The sequence below is a fragment of the Carassius carassius genome, unplaced genomic scaffold, assembly GCF_963082965.1.
Source record: "Carassius carassius unplaced genomic scaffold, fCarCar2.1 SCAFFOLD_77, whole genome shotgun sequence".
NCBI classification, from domain to species: domain Eukaryota; kingdom Metazoa; phylum Chordata; class Actinopteri; order Cypriniformes; family Cyprinidae; genus Carassius; species Carassius carassius.
In genome coordinates, this window is record NW_026775206.1 from 75,001 (window position 1) to 87,500 (window position 12,500).

General features: G+C 55.8%; 1 protein-coding gene across 5 annotated transcripts in view; it reads left to right on the plus strand.

Moving 5' to 3' along the window:
* Window positions 1–12,500, plus strand: part of LOC132139441 (protein PHTF2-like) — a 30,634-nt gene that overhangs the window by 15,637 nt on the left and 2,497 nt on the right. For all 5 annotated transcript variants that reach the window (XM_059547795.1, XM_059547797.1, XM_059547798.1 and 2 more), the window contains 2 exons: window positions 1–24; window positions 95–190. The exon at window positions 1–24 is cut by the window's left edge and continues 132 nt beyond it. In XM_059547795.1, coding sequence (XP_059403778.1) covers window positions 1–24; window positions 95–190 — 120 coding nt within the window. The remainder of the gene's footprint in view (window positions 25–94; window positions 191–12,500) is intronic.

Consider the following 12,500-nt stretch of genomic DNA (forward strand, 5'->3'; position numbering starts at 1 on the left):
ACCTCCATCTTACTCACAGAGCAGGTACACACACACACACACACACACGATACACAATCAACCCAGAGTCTCATCTGATGTGTTTCTGTTGCAGATTAACTTGTACTTGAAAATGGAAAAGAAACCGAACAAGAAAGAAGAACTCACTCTGGTCAACAACGTCCTTAAACTGGCCACCAAATTACTGAAGGTATCAGAACAAACTCACACTCTCACACACACACACACACACACACACACACACACTGACCGTGTCTCTGTCCCGCAGGAGTTGGACGCTCCGTTCCGTCTGTACTCTCTCTCACACACACACACACACACACACACACACACACACATACTGACCGTGTCTCTGTCCCGCAGGAGTTGGACGCTCCGTTCCGTCTGTACTCTCTCACACTCACACACACACTCACACACACACACACACACACACTGACCACGTCTCTGTCCCGCAGGAGTTGGATGCTCCGTTCCGTCTGTACTCTCTCACACACTCACACACACACTCACACACACACACTGACCGTGTCTCTGTCCTGCAGGAGTTGGACGCTCCGTTCCGTCTGTACTCTCTCACACACACTCACACACACTCACACTCACACACACACACACACACACACACTGACCACGTCTCTGTCCCGCAGGAGTTGGATGCTCCGTTCCGTCTGTACTCTCTCTCTCTCTCTCACACACACACACACACTGACCGTGTCTCTGTCCCGCAGGAGTTGGACGCTCCGTTCCATCTGTACTCTCTCACACACACACACACACACACACACGGACCGTGTCTCTGTCCCGCAGGAGTTGGACGCTCCGTTCCATCTGTACTCTCTCACACACACTCACACACACTCACACTCACACACACACACTGACCGTGTCTCTGTCCCGCAGGAGTTGGACGCTCCGTTCCGTCTGTACTCTCTCACACACACTCACACACACTCACACTCACACACACACACACACACACACACTGACCGTGTCTCTGTCCTGCAGGAGTTGGACGCTCCGTTCCGTCTGTACTCTCTCACACACACTCACACACACTCACACTCACACACACACACACACACACACACTGACCGTGTCTCTGTCCCGCAGGAGTTGGACGCTCCGTTCCGTCTGTACTCTCTCTCACACACACTCACACACACACACACACACACACACACTGACCGTGTCTCTGTCCCGCAGGAGTTGGACGCTCCGTTCCGTCTGTACTCTCTCTCACACACACACACACACACACATACTGACCGTGTCTCTGTCCCGCAGGAGTTGGACGCTCCGTTCCGTCTGTACTCTCTCACACACTCACACACACACTCACACACACACACACACACTGACCACGTCTCTGTCCCGCAGGAGTTGGATGCTCCGTTCCGTCTGTACTCTCTCACACACTCACACACACACTCACACACACACACACACTGACCGTGTCTCTGTCCTGCAGGAGTTGGACGCTCCGTTCCGTCTGTACTCTCTCACACACACTCACACACACACACACACACACACACACTCACACACACACACACTGACCACGTCTCTGTCCCGCAGGAGTTGGATGCTCCGTTCCGTCTGTACTCTCTCTCTCTCTCACACACACACACACACACTGACCGTGTCTCTGTCCCGCAGGAGTTGGACGCTCCGTTCCGTCTGTACTCTCTCACACACTCACACACACACTCACACACACACACACACTGACCGTGTCTCTGTCCTGCAGGAGTTGGACGCTCCGTTCCGTCTGTACTCTCTCACACACACTCACACACACACACACACACACACACACACACACACACACACACACACTGACCACGTCTCTGTCCCGCAGGAGTTGGATGCTCCGTTCCGTCTGTACTCTCTCTCTCTCTCACACACACACACACATACTGACCGTGTCTCTGTCCCGCAGGAGTTGGACGCTCCGTTCCGTCTGTACTCTCTCACACTCACACACACACTCACACACACACACACACACACACACTGACCACGTCTCTGTCCCGCAGGAGTTGGATGCTCCGTTCCGTCTGTACTCTCTCTCTCTCTCACACACACACACACACACTGACCGTGTCTCTGTCCCGCAGGAGTTGGACGCTCCGTTCCGTCTGTACTCTCTCTCACACACACACACACACACACACACACACACATACTGACCGTGTCTCTGTCCCTCAGGAGTTGGATGCTCCGTTCCGTCTGTACTCTCTCACACACTCACACACACACTCACACACACACACACACTGACCGTGTCTCTGTCCTGCAGGAGTTGGACGCTCCGTTCCGTCTGTACTCTCTCACACACACTCACACACACACTCACACACACACACACACACACACACACACACACTGACCACGTCTCTGTCCCGCAGGAGTTGGATGCTCCGTTCCGTCTGTACTCTCTCTCTCTCTCACACACACACACACACACTGACCGTGTCTCTGTCCCGCAGGAGTTGGACGCTCCGTTCCGTCTGTACTCTCTCTCACACACACACACACACTGACCGTGTCTCTGTCCCGCAGGAGTTGGACGCTCCGTTCCATCTGTACTCTCTCACACACACACACACACTGACTGTGTCTCTGTCCCGCAGGAGTTGGACGCTCCGTTCCGTCTGTACTCTCTCTCACACACACACACACACACGGACCGTGTCTCTGTCCCGCAGGAGTTGGACGCTCCGTTCCGTCTGTACTCTCACACACACACACACACACACACACTGACCGTGTCTCTGTCCCGCAGGAGTTGGACGCTCCGTTCCGTCTGTACTCTCTCTCACACACACTCACACACACACACACACACTGACCGTGTCTCTGTCCCGCAGGAGTTGGACGCTCCGTTCCGTCTGTACTCTCTCTCACACACACACATACACACACACTGACCGTGTCTCTGTCCCGCAGGAGTTGGACGCTCCGTTCCGTCTGTACTCTCTCTCACACACACACACACACACACACACACACTGACCGTGTTTCTGTCCCGCAGGAGTTGGACACTCCGTTCCGTCTGTACTCTCTCTCTCACCCACACACACACACACACACACACACACACACACTGACCGTGTCTCTGTCCCGCAGGAGTTGGACGCTCCGTTCCGTCTGTACTCTCTCTCTCACACACACACACACACTGACCGTGTCTCTGTCCCGTAGGAGTTGGACGCTCCGTTCCGTCTGTACTCTCTCTCTCTCTCACACACACACACACACACACACACTGACCGCGTCTCTGTCCCGCAGGAGTTGGATGCTCCATTGCGTCTGTAATCTCTCACACACACACACACACTCACACACACACTGACCGTGTCTCTGTGCCGCAGGAGTTGGACGCTCCGTTCCGTCTGTACTCTCTCTCACACACACACACACACACACACACACACACACACTGACCGTGTCTCTGTCCCGCAGGAGTTGGACGCTCCGTTCCGTCTGTACTTTCTCACACACACACACACACACACATTGACCGCATCTCTGTCCCGACAGAGACACGGTCAGTGTGTGTGTGTGTGTGTGTGTGTGAGAGAGAGTACAGACGGAACGGAGCGTCCAACTCCTGCGGCACAGAGACACGGTCAGTGTGTGTGTGAGTGTGTGTGTGTGTGTGAGAGATTACAGACGCAATGGAGCATCCAACTCCTGCGGGACAGAGACGCGGTCAGTGTGTGTGTGTGTGTGTGTGTGTGTGAGAGAGAGAGAGAGTACAGACGGAACGGAGCGTCCAACTCCTACGGGACAGAGACACGGTCAGTGTGTGTGTGTGTGTGAGAGAGAGAGTACAGACGGAACGGAGCGTCCAACTCCTGCGGGACAGAGACACGGTCAGTGTGTGTGTGTGTGTGTGTGTGTGTGGGTGAGAGAGAGAGTACAGACGGAACGGAGTGTCCAACTCCTGCGGGACAGAAACACGGTCAGTGTGTGTGTGTGTGTGTGTGTCACACACACACACTGACCGCAGGAGTTGGACGCTCCGTTCCGTCTGTACTCTCTCTCTAACACACACACACACCCACACACACTGACCGTGTCTCTTTCCCACAGGAGTTGGACGCTCCGTTCCGTCTGTACTCTCTCACACACACTCACACACTGACCGTGTCTCTGTCCCGCAGGAGTTGGACGCTCCGTTCCGTCTGTACTCTCTCTCACACACACACACAGACCGTATCTCTGTCCCGCAGGAGTTGGACACTCCATTCCGTCTGTACTCTCACACACACACAAACACACACTGACCGTGTCTCTGTCCCGCAGGAGTTGGACGCTCCGTTCCGTCTGTACTCTCTCTCTCACCCCCACACACACACACACACACACTGACCGCGTCTCTGTCCCGCAGGAGTTGGACGCTCCATTCCGTCTGTACTCTCTCACACACACACACACACACACACACACACACACACACACACTGACCGTGTCTCTGTCCCGCAGGAGTTGGACGCTCCGCTCCGTCTGTACTCTCTCTCACACACACACACACACACACACACACACACACACACTGACCGCGTCTCTGTCCCGCAGGAGTTGGATGCTCCATTGCGTCTGTACTCTCTCTCACACACACACACACACTGACCGCATCTCTGTCCTGCAGGAGTTGGACGCTCCGTTCCGTCTGTACTCTCTCTCTCACACACACACACACACACACACACACACACACACACACTGACCGTGTCTCTGTCCCGCAGGAGTTGGATGCTCCATTCCGTTTGTTCTCTCTCACACACACACACACACACACACACACACACACTGACCGCGTCTCTGTCCCGCAGGAGTTGGACGCTCCGTTCCGTCTGTACTCTCTCACACACACACACACACACTGACCGCATCTCTGTCCCGCAGGAGTTGGACGCTCCGTTCCGTCTGTACTCTCTCTCTCACACACACACACGCACACACACACACACTGAACGTGTCTCTGTCCCGCAGGAGTTGGACGCTCCGTTCCGTCTGTACTCTCTTACACACACACACACACACACACACACACACACACACACTGACCGCGTCTCTGTCCCGCAGGAGTTGGACGCTCCGTCCCGTCTGTACTCTCTCTCTCACACACACACACACACACACACACACACACTGACCGTGTCTCTGTCCCGCAGGAGTTGGACGCTCCGTTCCGTCTGTACTCTCTCTCACACACACACACACACACACACTGACCGCGTCTCTGTCCCGCAGGAGTTGGACGCTCCGTTCCGTCTGTACTCTCTCTCACACACACACACACACACACACACACACACACACACTGACCGTGTCTCTGTCCCGCAGGAGTTGGACGCTCCGTCTGTACTCTCACACACACACACTGACCGTGTCTCTGTCCCTTAGGAGTCGGACGTTCCGTTCCGTCTGTACTCTCTCACACACACACACACACACACATTGACCGTGTCTCTGTCCCGCAGGAGTTGGACGCTCCGTTCCGTCTGTACTCTCTCACACACACACACACTGACCGTGTCTCTGTCCCGCAGGTGTTGGACGCTCCATTCCGTCTGTACTCTCTCACACACACACACACACACACTGACCGTGTCTCTGTCCCGCAGGAGTTGGATGCTCCATTCCGTCTGTACTCTCACACACACACACACACACACTGACCGTGTCTCTGTCCCGCAGGAGTTGGACGCTCCGTTCCGTCTGTACTCTCTCACACACACACACACACTGACCGTGTCTCTGTCCCGCAGGAGTTGGATGCTCCGTTCCGTCTGTACTCTCACACACACACACACACACACACACACACGGACCGTGTCTCTGTCCCGCAGGAGTTGGACTCTCAGTTCCATCTGTACTCTCACACACACACACACACACACACACTGACGGTGTCTCTGTCCCGCAGGAGTTGGACGCTCCGTTCCGTCTGTACTCTCTCACACACACACACACACACACACACACTGACCGTGTCTCTGTCCCGCAGGAGTTGGACGCTCCGTTCCGTCTGTACTCTCACACACACACACTGACCGTGTCTCTGTCCCGCAGGAGTTGGACGCTCCGTTCCGTCTGTACTCTCTCTCACACACACACACACACACACACTGACCGTGTCTCTGTCCCGCAGGAGTTGGACGCTCCGTTCCGTCTGTACTCTCACACACACACACACACACACACACTGACCGTGTCTCTGTCCCGCAGGAGTTGGACGCTCCGTTCCGTCTGTACTCTCTCTCACACACACTCACACACACACACACACACACACACACACACTGACCGTGTCTCTGTCCCGCAGGAGTTGGACGCTCCATTCCGTCTGTACTCTCACACACACACACACACACACACTGACCGTGTCTCTGTCCCGCAGGCGTTGGACGCTCCGTCTGTACTCTCACACACACACACACACTGACCGTGTCTCTGTCCCGCAGGAGTTGGACGTTCCGTTCCGTCTGTACTCTCTCACACACACACACACACACACACTGACCGTGTCTCTGTCCCGCAGGAGTTGGACGCTCCATTCCGTCTGTACTCTCACACACACACACACACACTGACCGTGTCTCTGTCCCGCAGGAGTTGGACGCTCCGTTCCGTCTTTACTCTCTCACACACACACACTGACCGTGTCTCTGTCCCGCAGGAGTTGGACGCTCCGTTCCGTCTGTACTCTCTCACACACACACACACACACTGACCGTGTCTCTGTCCCGCAGGAGTTGGCCGCTCCGTTCCGTCTGTACTCTCTCTCACACACACACACACACACACACACTGACCGTGTCTCTGTCCCGCAGGAGTTGGACGCTCCGTTCCGTCTTTACTCTCACACAAACACACACACACACTGTCCGTGTCTCTGTCCCGCAGGAGTTGGACGCTCCGCTCCGTCTGTACTCTCACACACACACACACTGACCGTGTCTCTGTCCCGCAGGAGTTGGACGCTCCTTTCCTTCTGTACTCTCTCACACACACACACACACACACACTGACCGTGTCTCTGTCCTGCAGAAGTTGGACGTTCTGTTCCGTCTGTACTCTCTCACACACACACACACATACACACACTGACCGTGTCTCTGTCCCGCAGGAGTTGGACACTCGGTCTGTACTCTCACACACACAGACACACTGACCGTGTCTCTTTCCCGCAGGAGTTGGACGCTCCGTTCCGTCTGTACTCTCTCATACACTCACACACACACAGACACACACACACACACACACACTGACCGTGTCTCTGTCCCGCAGGAGTTGGACGCTCCTTTCCGTCTGTACTCTCTCACACCCTCACACACACAGACACACGCACACACTGACCGCGTCTTTGTCCCGCAGGAGTTGGACGCTCCGTTCCGTCTGTACTCTCTCACACACACACATTGACCGCGTCTCTGTCCCGCAGGAGTTGGACGCTCCGTTCCGTCTGTACTCTCTCTCTCACACACACACACACACACTGACCGTGTCTCTGTCCCGCAGGAGTTGGACGCTCCGTTCCGTCTGTATTCTCTCACACACACACACTGACCGCGTCTCTGTCCCGCAGGAGTTGGACGCTCCGTTCCGTCTGTACTCTCTCTCACACACACACACACACACACACACACTGACCGTGTCTCTGTCCCGCAGGAGTTGGACGCTCCGTTCCGTCTGTAGTCTCTCTCACACACACACACACACACTGACCGTGTCTCTGTCCCGCAGGAGTTGGACGCTCCGTTCCGTCTGTATTCTCTCACACACACACACTGGCCATGTCTCTGTCCCGCAGGAGTTGGACGCTCCGTTCCGTCTGTACTCTCTCTCTCACCCCCACACACACACACACACACACTGACCGCGTCTCTGTCCCGCAGGAGTTGGACGCTCCATTCCGTCTCTACTCTCTCACACACACACACACACACACACACTGACCGTGTCTCTGTCCCGCAGGAGTTGGACGCTCCGTTCCGTCTGTGCTCTCTCTCTCACACACACACACACACACACACACACACTGACCGTGTCTCTGTCCCGCAGGAGTTGGATGCTCCATTGCGTCTGTACTCTCTCTCACAGACACACACACACACACACACACACACACTGACCGCATCTCTGTCCTGCAGGAGTTGGACGCTCCGTTCCGTCTGTACTCTCTCTCTCACACACACACACACACACACACACACACACACTGACCGTGTCTCTGTCCCGCAGGAGTTGGACGCTCCGTTCCGTTTGTACTCTCTCACACACACACTGACCGCATCTCTGTCCTGCAGGAGTTGGACGCTCCGTTCCGTCTGTACTCTCTCTTTCACACACACACACACACACACACACACACACTGACCGTGTCTCTGTCCCGCAGGAGTTGGACGCTCCGTTCCGTTTGTACTCTCTCACACACACACACACACACACTGACCGCGTCTCTGTCCCGCAGGAGTTGGACGCTCCGTTCCGTCTGTACTCTCTCTCACACACACACACACACACACACACACACACACACACTGACCGTGTCTCTGTCCCGCAGGAGTTGGACGCTCCGTTCCGTCTGTACTCTCTCTCACACACACACACACACACACACACACTGACCGTGTCTCTGTCCCGCAGGAGTTGGACGCTCCGTCTGTACTCTCACACACACACACACACACACACACTGACCGTGTCTCTGTCCCGCAGGAGTCGGACGTTCCGTTCCGTCTGTACTCTCTCACACACACACACACACACACACACACATTGACCGTGTCTCTGTCCCGCAGGAGTTGGACGCTCCGTTCCGTCTGTACTCTCTAACACACACACACACTGACCGTGTCTCTGTCCCGCAGGAGTTGGACGCTCCATTCCGTCTGTACTCTCACACACACACACACACACACACACTGACCGTGTCTCTGTCCCGCAGGAGTTGGATGCTCCATTCCGTCTGTACTCTCACACACACACACTGACCGTGTCTCTGTCCCGCAGGAGTTGGACGCTCCGTTCCGTCTGTACTCTCTCACACACACACACACACTGACCGTGTCTCTGTCCCGCAGGAGTTGGATGCTCCGTTCCGTCTGTACTCTCACACACACACACACACACACACACACACACACACACGGACCGTGTCTCTGTCCCGCAGGAGTTGGACGCTCAGTTCCGTCTGTACTCTCACACACACACACACACACACACTGACCGTGTCTCTGTCTTGCAGGAGTTGGACGCTCCTTTCCGTCTGTACTCTCTCACACCCTCACACACACAGACACACGCACACACTGACCGCGTCTTTGTCCCGCAGGAGTTGGACGCTCCGTTCCGTCTGTACTCTCTCACACACACACATTGACCGCGTCTCTGTCCCGCAGGAGTTGGACACTCCGTTCCGTCTGTACTCTCTCTCTCACACACACACACACACTGACCGAGTCTCTGTCCCGCAGGAGTTGGACGCTCCGTTCCGTCTGTATTCTCTCACACACACACACTGACCGCGTCTCTGTCCCGCAGGAGTTGGACGCTCCGTTCCGTCTGTACTCTCTCTCACACACACACACACACACACACACACACACACACTGACCGTGTCTCTGTCCCGCAGGAGTTGGACGCTCCGTTCCGTCTGTAGTCTCTCTCACACACACACACACACACACACACACTGACCGTGTCTCTGTCCCGCAGGAGTTGGACGCTCCGTTCCGTCTGTATTCTCTCACACACACACACTGGCCATGTCTCTGTCCCGCAGGAGTTGGACGCTCCGTTCCGTCTGTACTCTCTCTCTCACCCCCACACACACACACACACACACTGACCGCGTCTCTGTCCCGCAGGAGTTGGACGCTCCATTCCGTCTCTACTCTCTCACACACACACACACACACACTGACCGTGTCTCTGTCCCGCAGGAGTTGGACGCTCCGTTCCGTCTGTGCTCTCTCTCTCACACACACACACACACACACTGACCGTGTCTCTGTCCCGCAGGAGTTGGACGCTCCGTTCCGTCTGTACTCTCTCTCACACACACACACACACACACTGACCGCGTCTCTGTCCCGCAGGAGTTGGATGCTCCATTGCGTCTGTACTCTCTCTCACAGACACACACACACACACACACACACACACACACACTGACCGCATCTCTGTCCTGCAGGAGTTGGACGCTCCGTTCCGTCTGTACTCTCTCTCTCACACACACACACACACACACACACACACTGACCGTGTCTCTGTCCCGCAGGAGTTGGACGCTCCGTTCCGTTTGTACTCTCTCACACACACACTGACCGCATCTCTGTCCTGCAGGAGTTGGACGCTCCGTTCCGTCTGTACTCTCTCTTTCACACACACACACACACACACACACACACTGACCGTGTCTCTGTCCCGCAGGAGTTGGACGCTCCGTTCCGTTTGTACTCTCTCACACACACACACACACACTGACCGCGTCTCTGTCCCGCAGGAGTTGGACGCTCCGTTCCGTCTGTACTCTCTCTCACACACACACACACACACACACACACACACTGACCGTGTCTCTGTCCCGCAGGAGTTGGACGCTCCGTTCCGTCTGTACTCTCTTACACACACACACACACACACACACACTGACCGCGTCTCTGTCCCGCAGGAGTTGGACGCTCCGTTCCGTCTGTACTCTCTCTCACACACACACACACACACACACACACTGACCGTGTCTCTGTCCCGCAGGAGTTGGACGCTCCGTCTGTACTCTCTCACACACACACACACACACACACACTGACCGTGTCTCTGTCCCGCAGGAGTCGGACGTTCCGTTCCGTCTGTACTCTCTCACACACACACACACACACACACACATTGACCGTGTCTCTGTCCCGCAGGAGTTGGACGCTCCGTTCCGTCTGTACTCTCTCACACACACACACACACTGACCGTGTCTCTGTCCCGCAGGAGTTGGACGCTCCATTCCGTCTGTACTCTCACACACACACACACACACACACACACACACTGACCGTGTCTCTGTCCCGCAGGAGTTGGATGCTGCATTCCGTCTGTACTCTCACACACACACACTGACCGTGTCTCTGTCCCGCAGGAGTTGGACGCTCCGTTCCGTCTGTACTCTCTCACACACACACACACACTGACCGTGTCTCTGTCCCGCAGGAGTTGGATGCTCCGTTCCGTCTGTACTCTCACACACACACACACACACACACACACACGGACCGTGTCTCTGTCCCGCAGGAGTTGGACGCTCAGTTCCGTCTGTACTCTCACACACACACACACACACACACTGACCGTGTCTCTGTCCCGCAGGAGTTGGACGCTCCGTTCCTTCTGTACTCTCTCACACACACACACACACACTGACCGTGTCTCTGTCCCGCAGGAGTTGGACGCTCCGTTCCGTCTGTACTCTCACACACACACACACACACACACTGACCGTGTCTCTGTCCCGCAGGAGTTGGACGCTCCGTTCCGTCTGTACTCTCACACACACACACACACACACACTGACCGTGTCTCCGTCCCGCAGGAGTTGGACGCTCCATTCCTTCTGTACTCTCTCTCTCACACACACACACACACACACACACACACTGACCGTGTCTCTGTCCCGCAGGAGTTGGACGCTCCGTTCCGTCTGTACTCTCTTACACACACACACACACACACACTGACCGCGTCTCTGTCCCGCAGGAGTTGGACGCTCCGTCCCGTCTGTACTCTCTCTCTCACACACACACACACACACTGACCGTGTCTCTGTCCCGCAGGAGTTGGACGCTCCGTTCCGTCTGTACTCTCTCTCACACACACACACACACACACACACTGACCGTGTCTCTGTCCCGCAGGAGTTGGACGCTCCGTCTGTACTCTCACACACACACACACACACACACACACTGACCGTGTCTATGTCCCGCAGGAGTCAGACGTTCCGTTCCGTCTGTACTCTCTCACACACACACACACACACACACACATTGACCGTGTCTCTGTCCCGCAGGAGTTGGACGCTCCGTTCCGTCTGTACTCTCTCACACACACACACACACTGACCGTGTCTCTGTCCCGCAGGAGTTGGATGCTCCATTCCGTCTGTACTCTCACACACACACACTGACCGTGTCTCTGTCCCGCAGGAGTTGGACGCTCCGTTCCGTCTGTACTCTCTCACACACACACACACACTGACCGTGTCTCTGTCCTGCGGGAGTTGGATGCTCCGTTCCGTCTGTACTCTCACACACACACACACACACACACGGACCGTCTCTGTCCCGCAGGAGTTGGACGCTCAGTTCCGTCTGTACTCTCTCACTCACACACACACACACACACACACACACTGACCGTGTCTCTGTCCCGCAGGAGTTGGACGCTCCGTTCCGTCTGTACTCTCTCACACACACACACACACACTGACCGT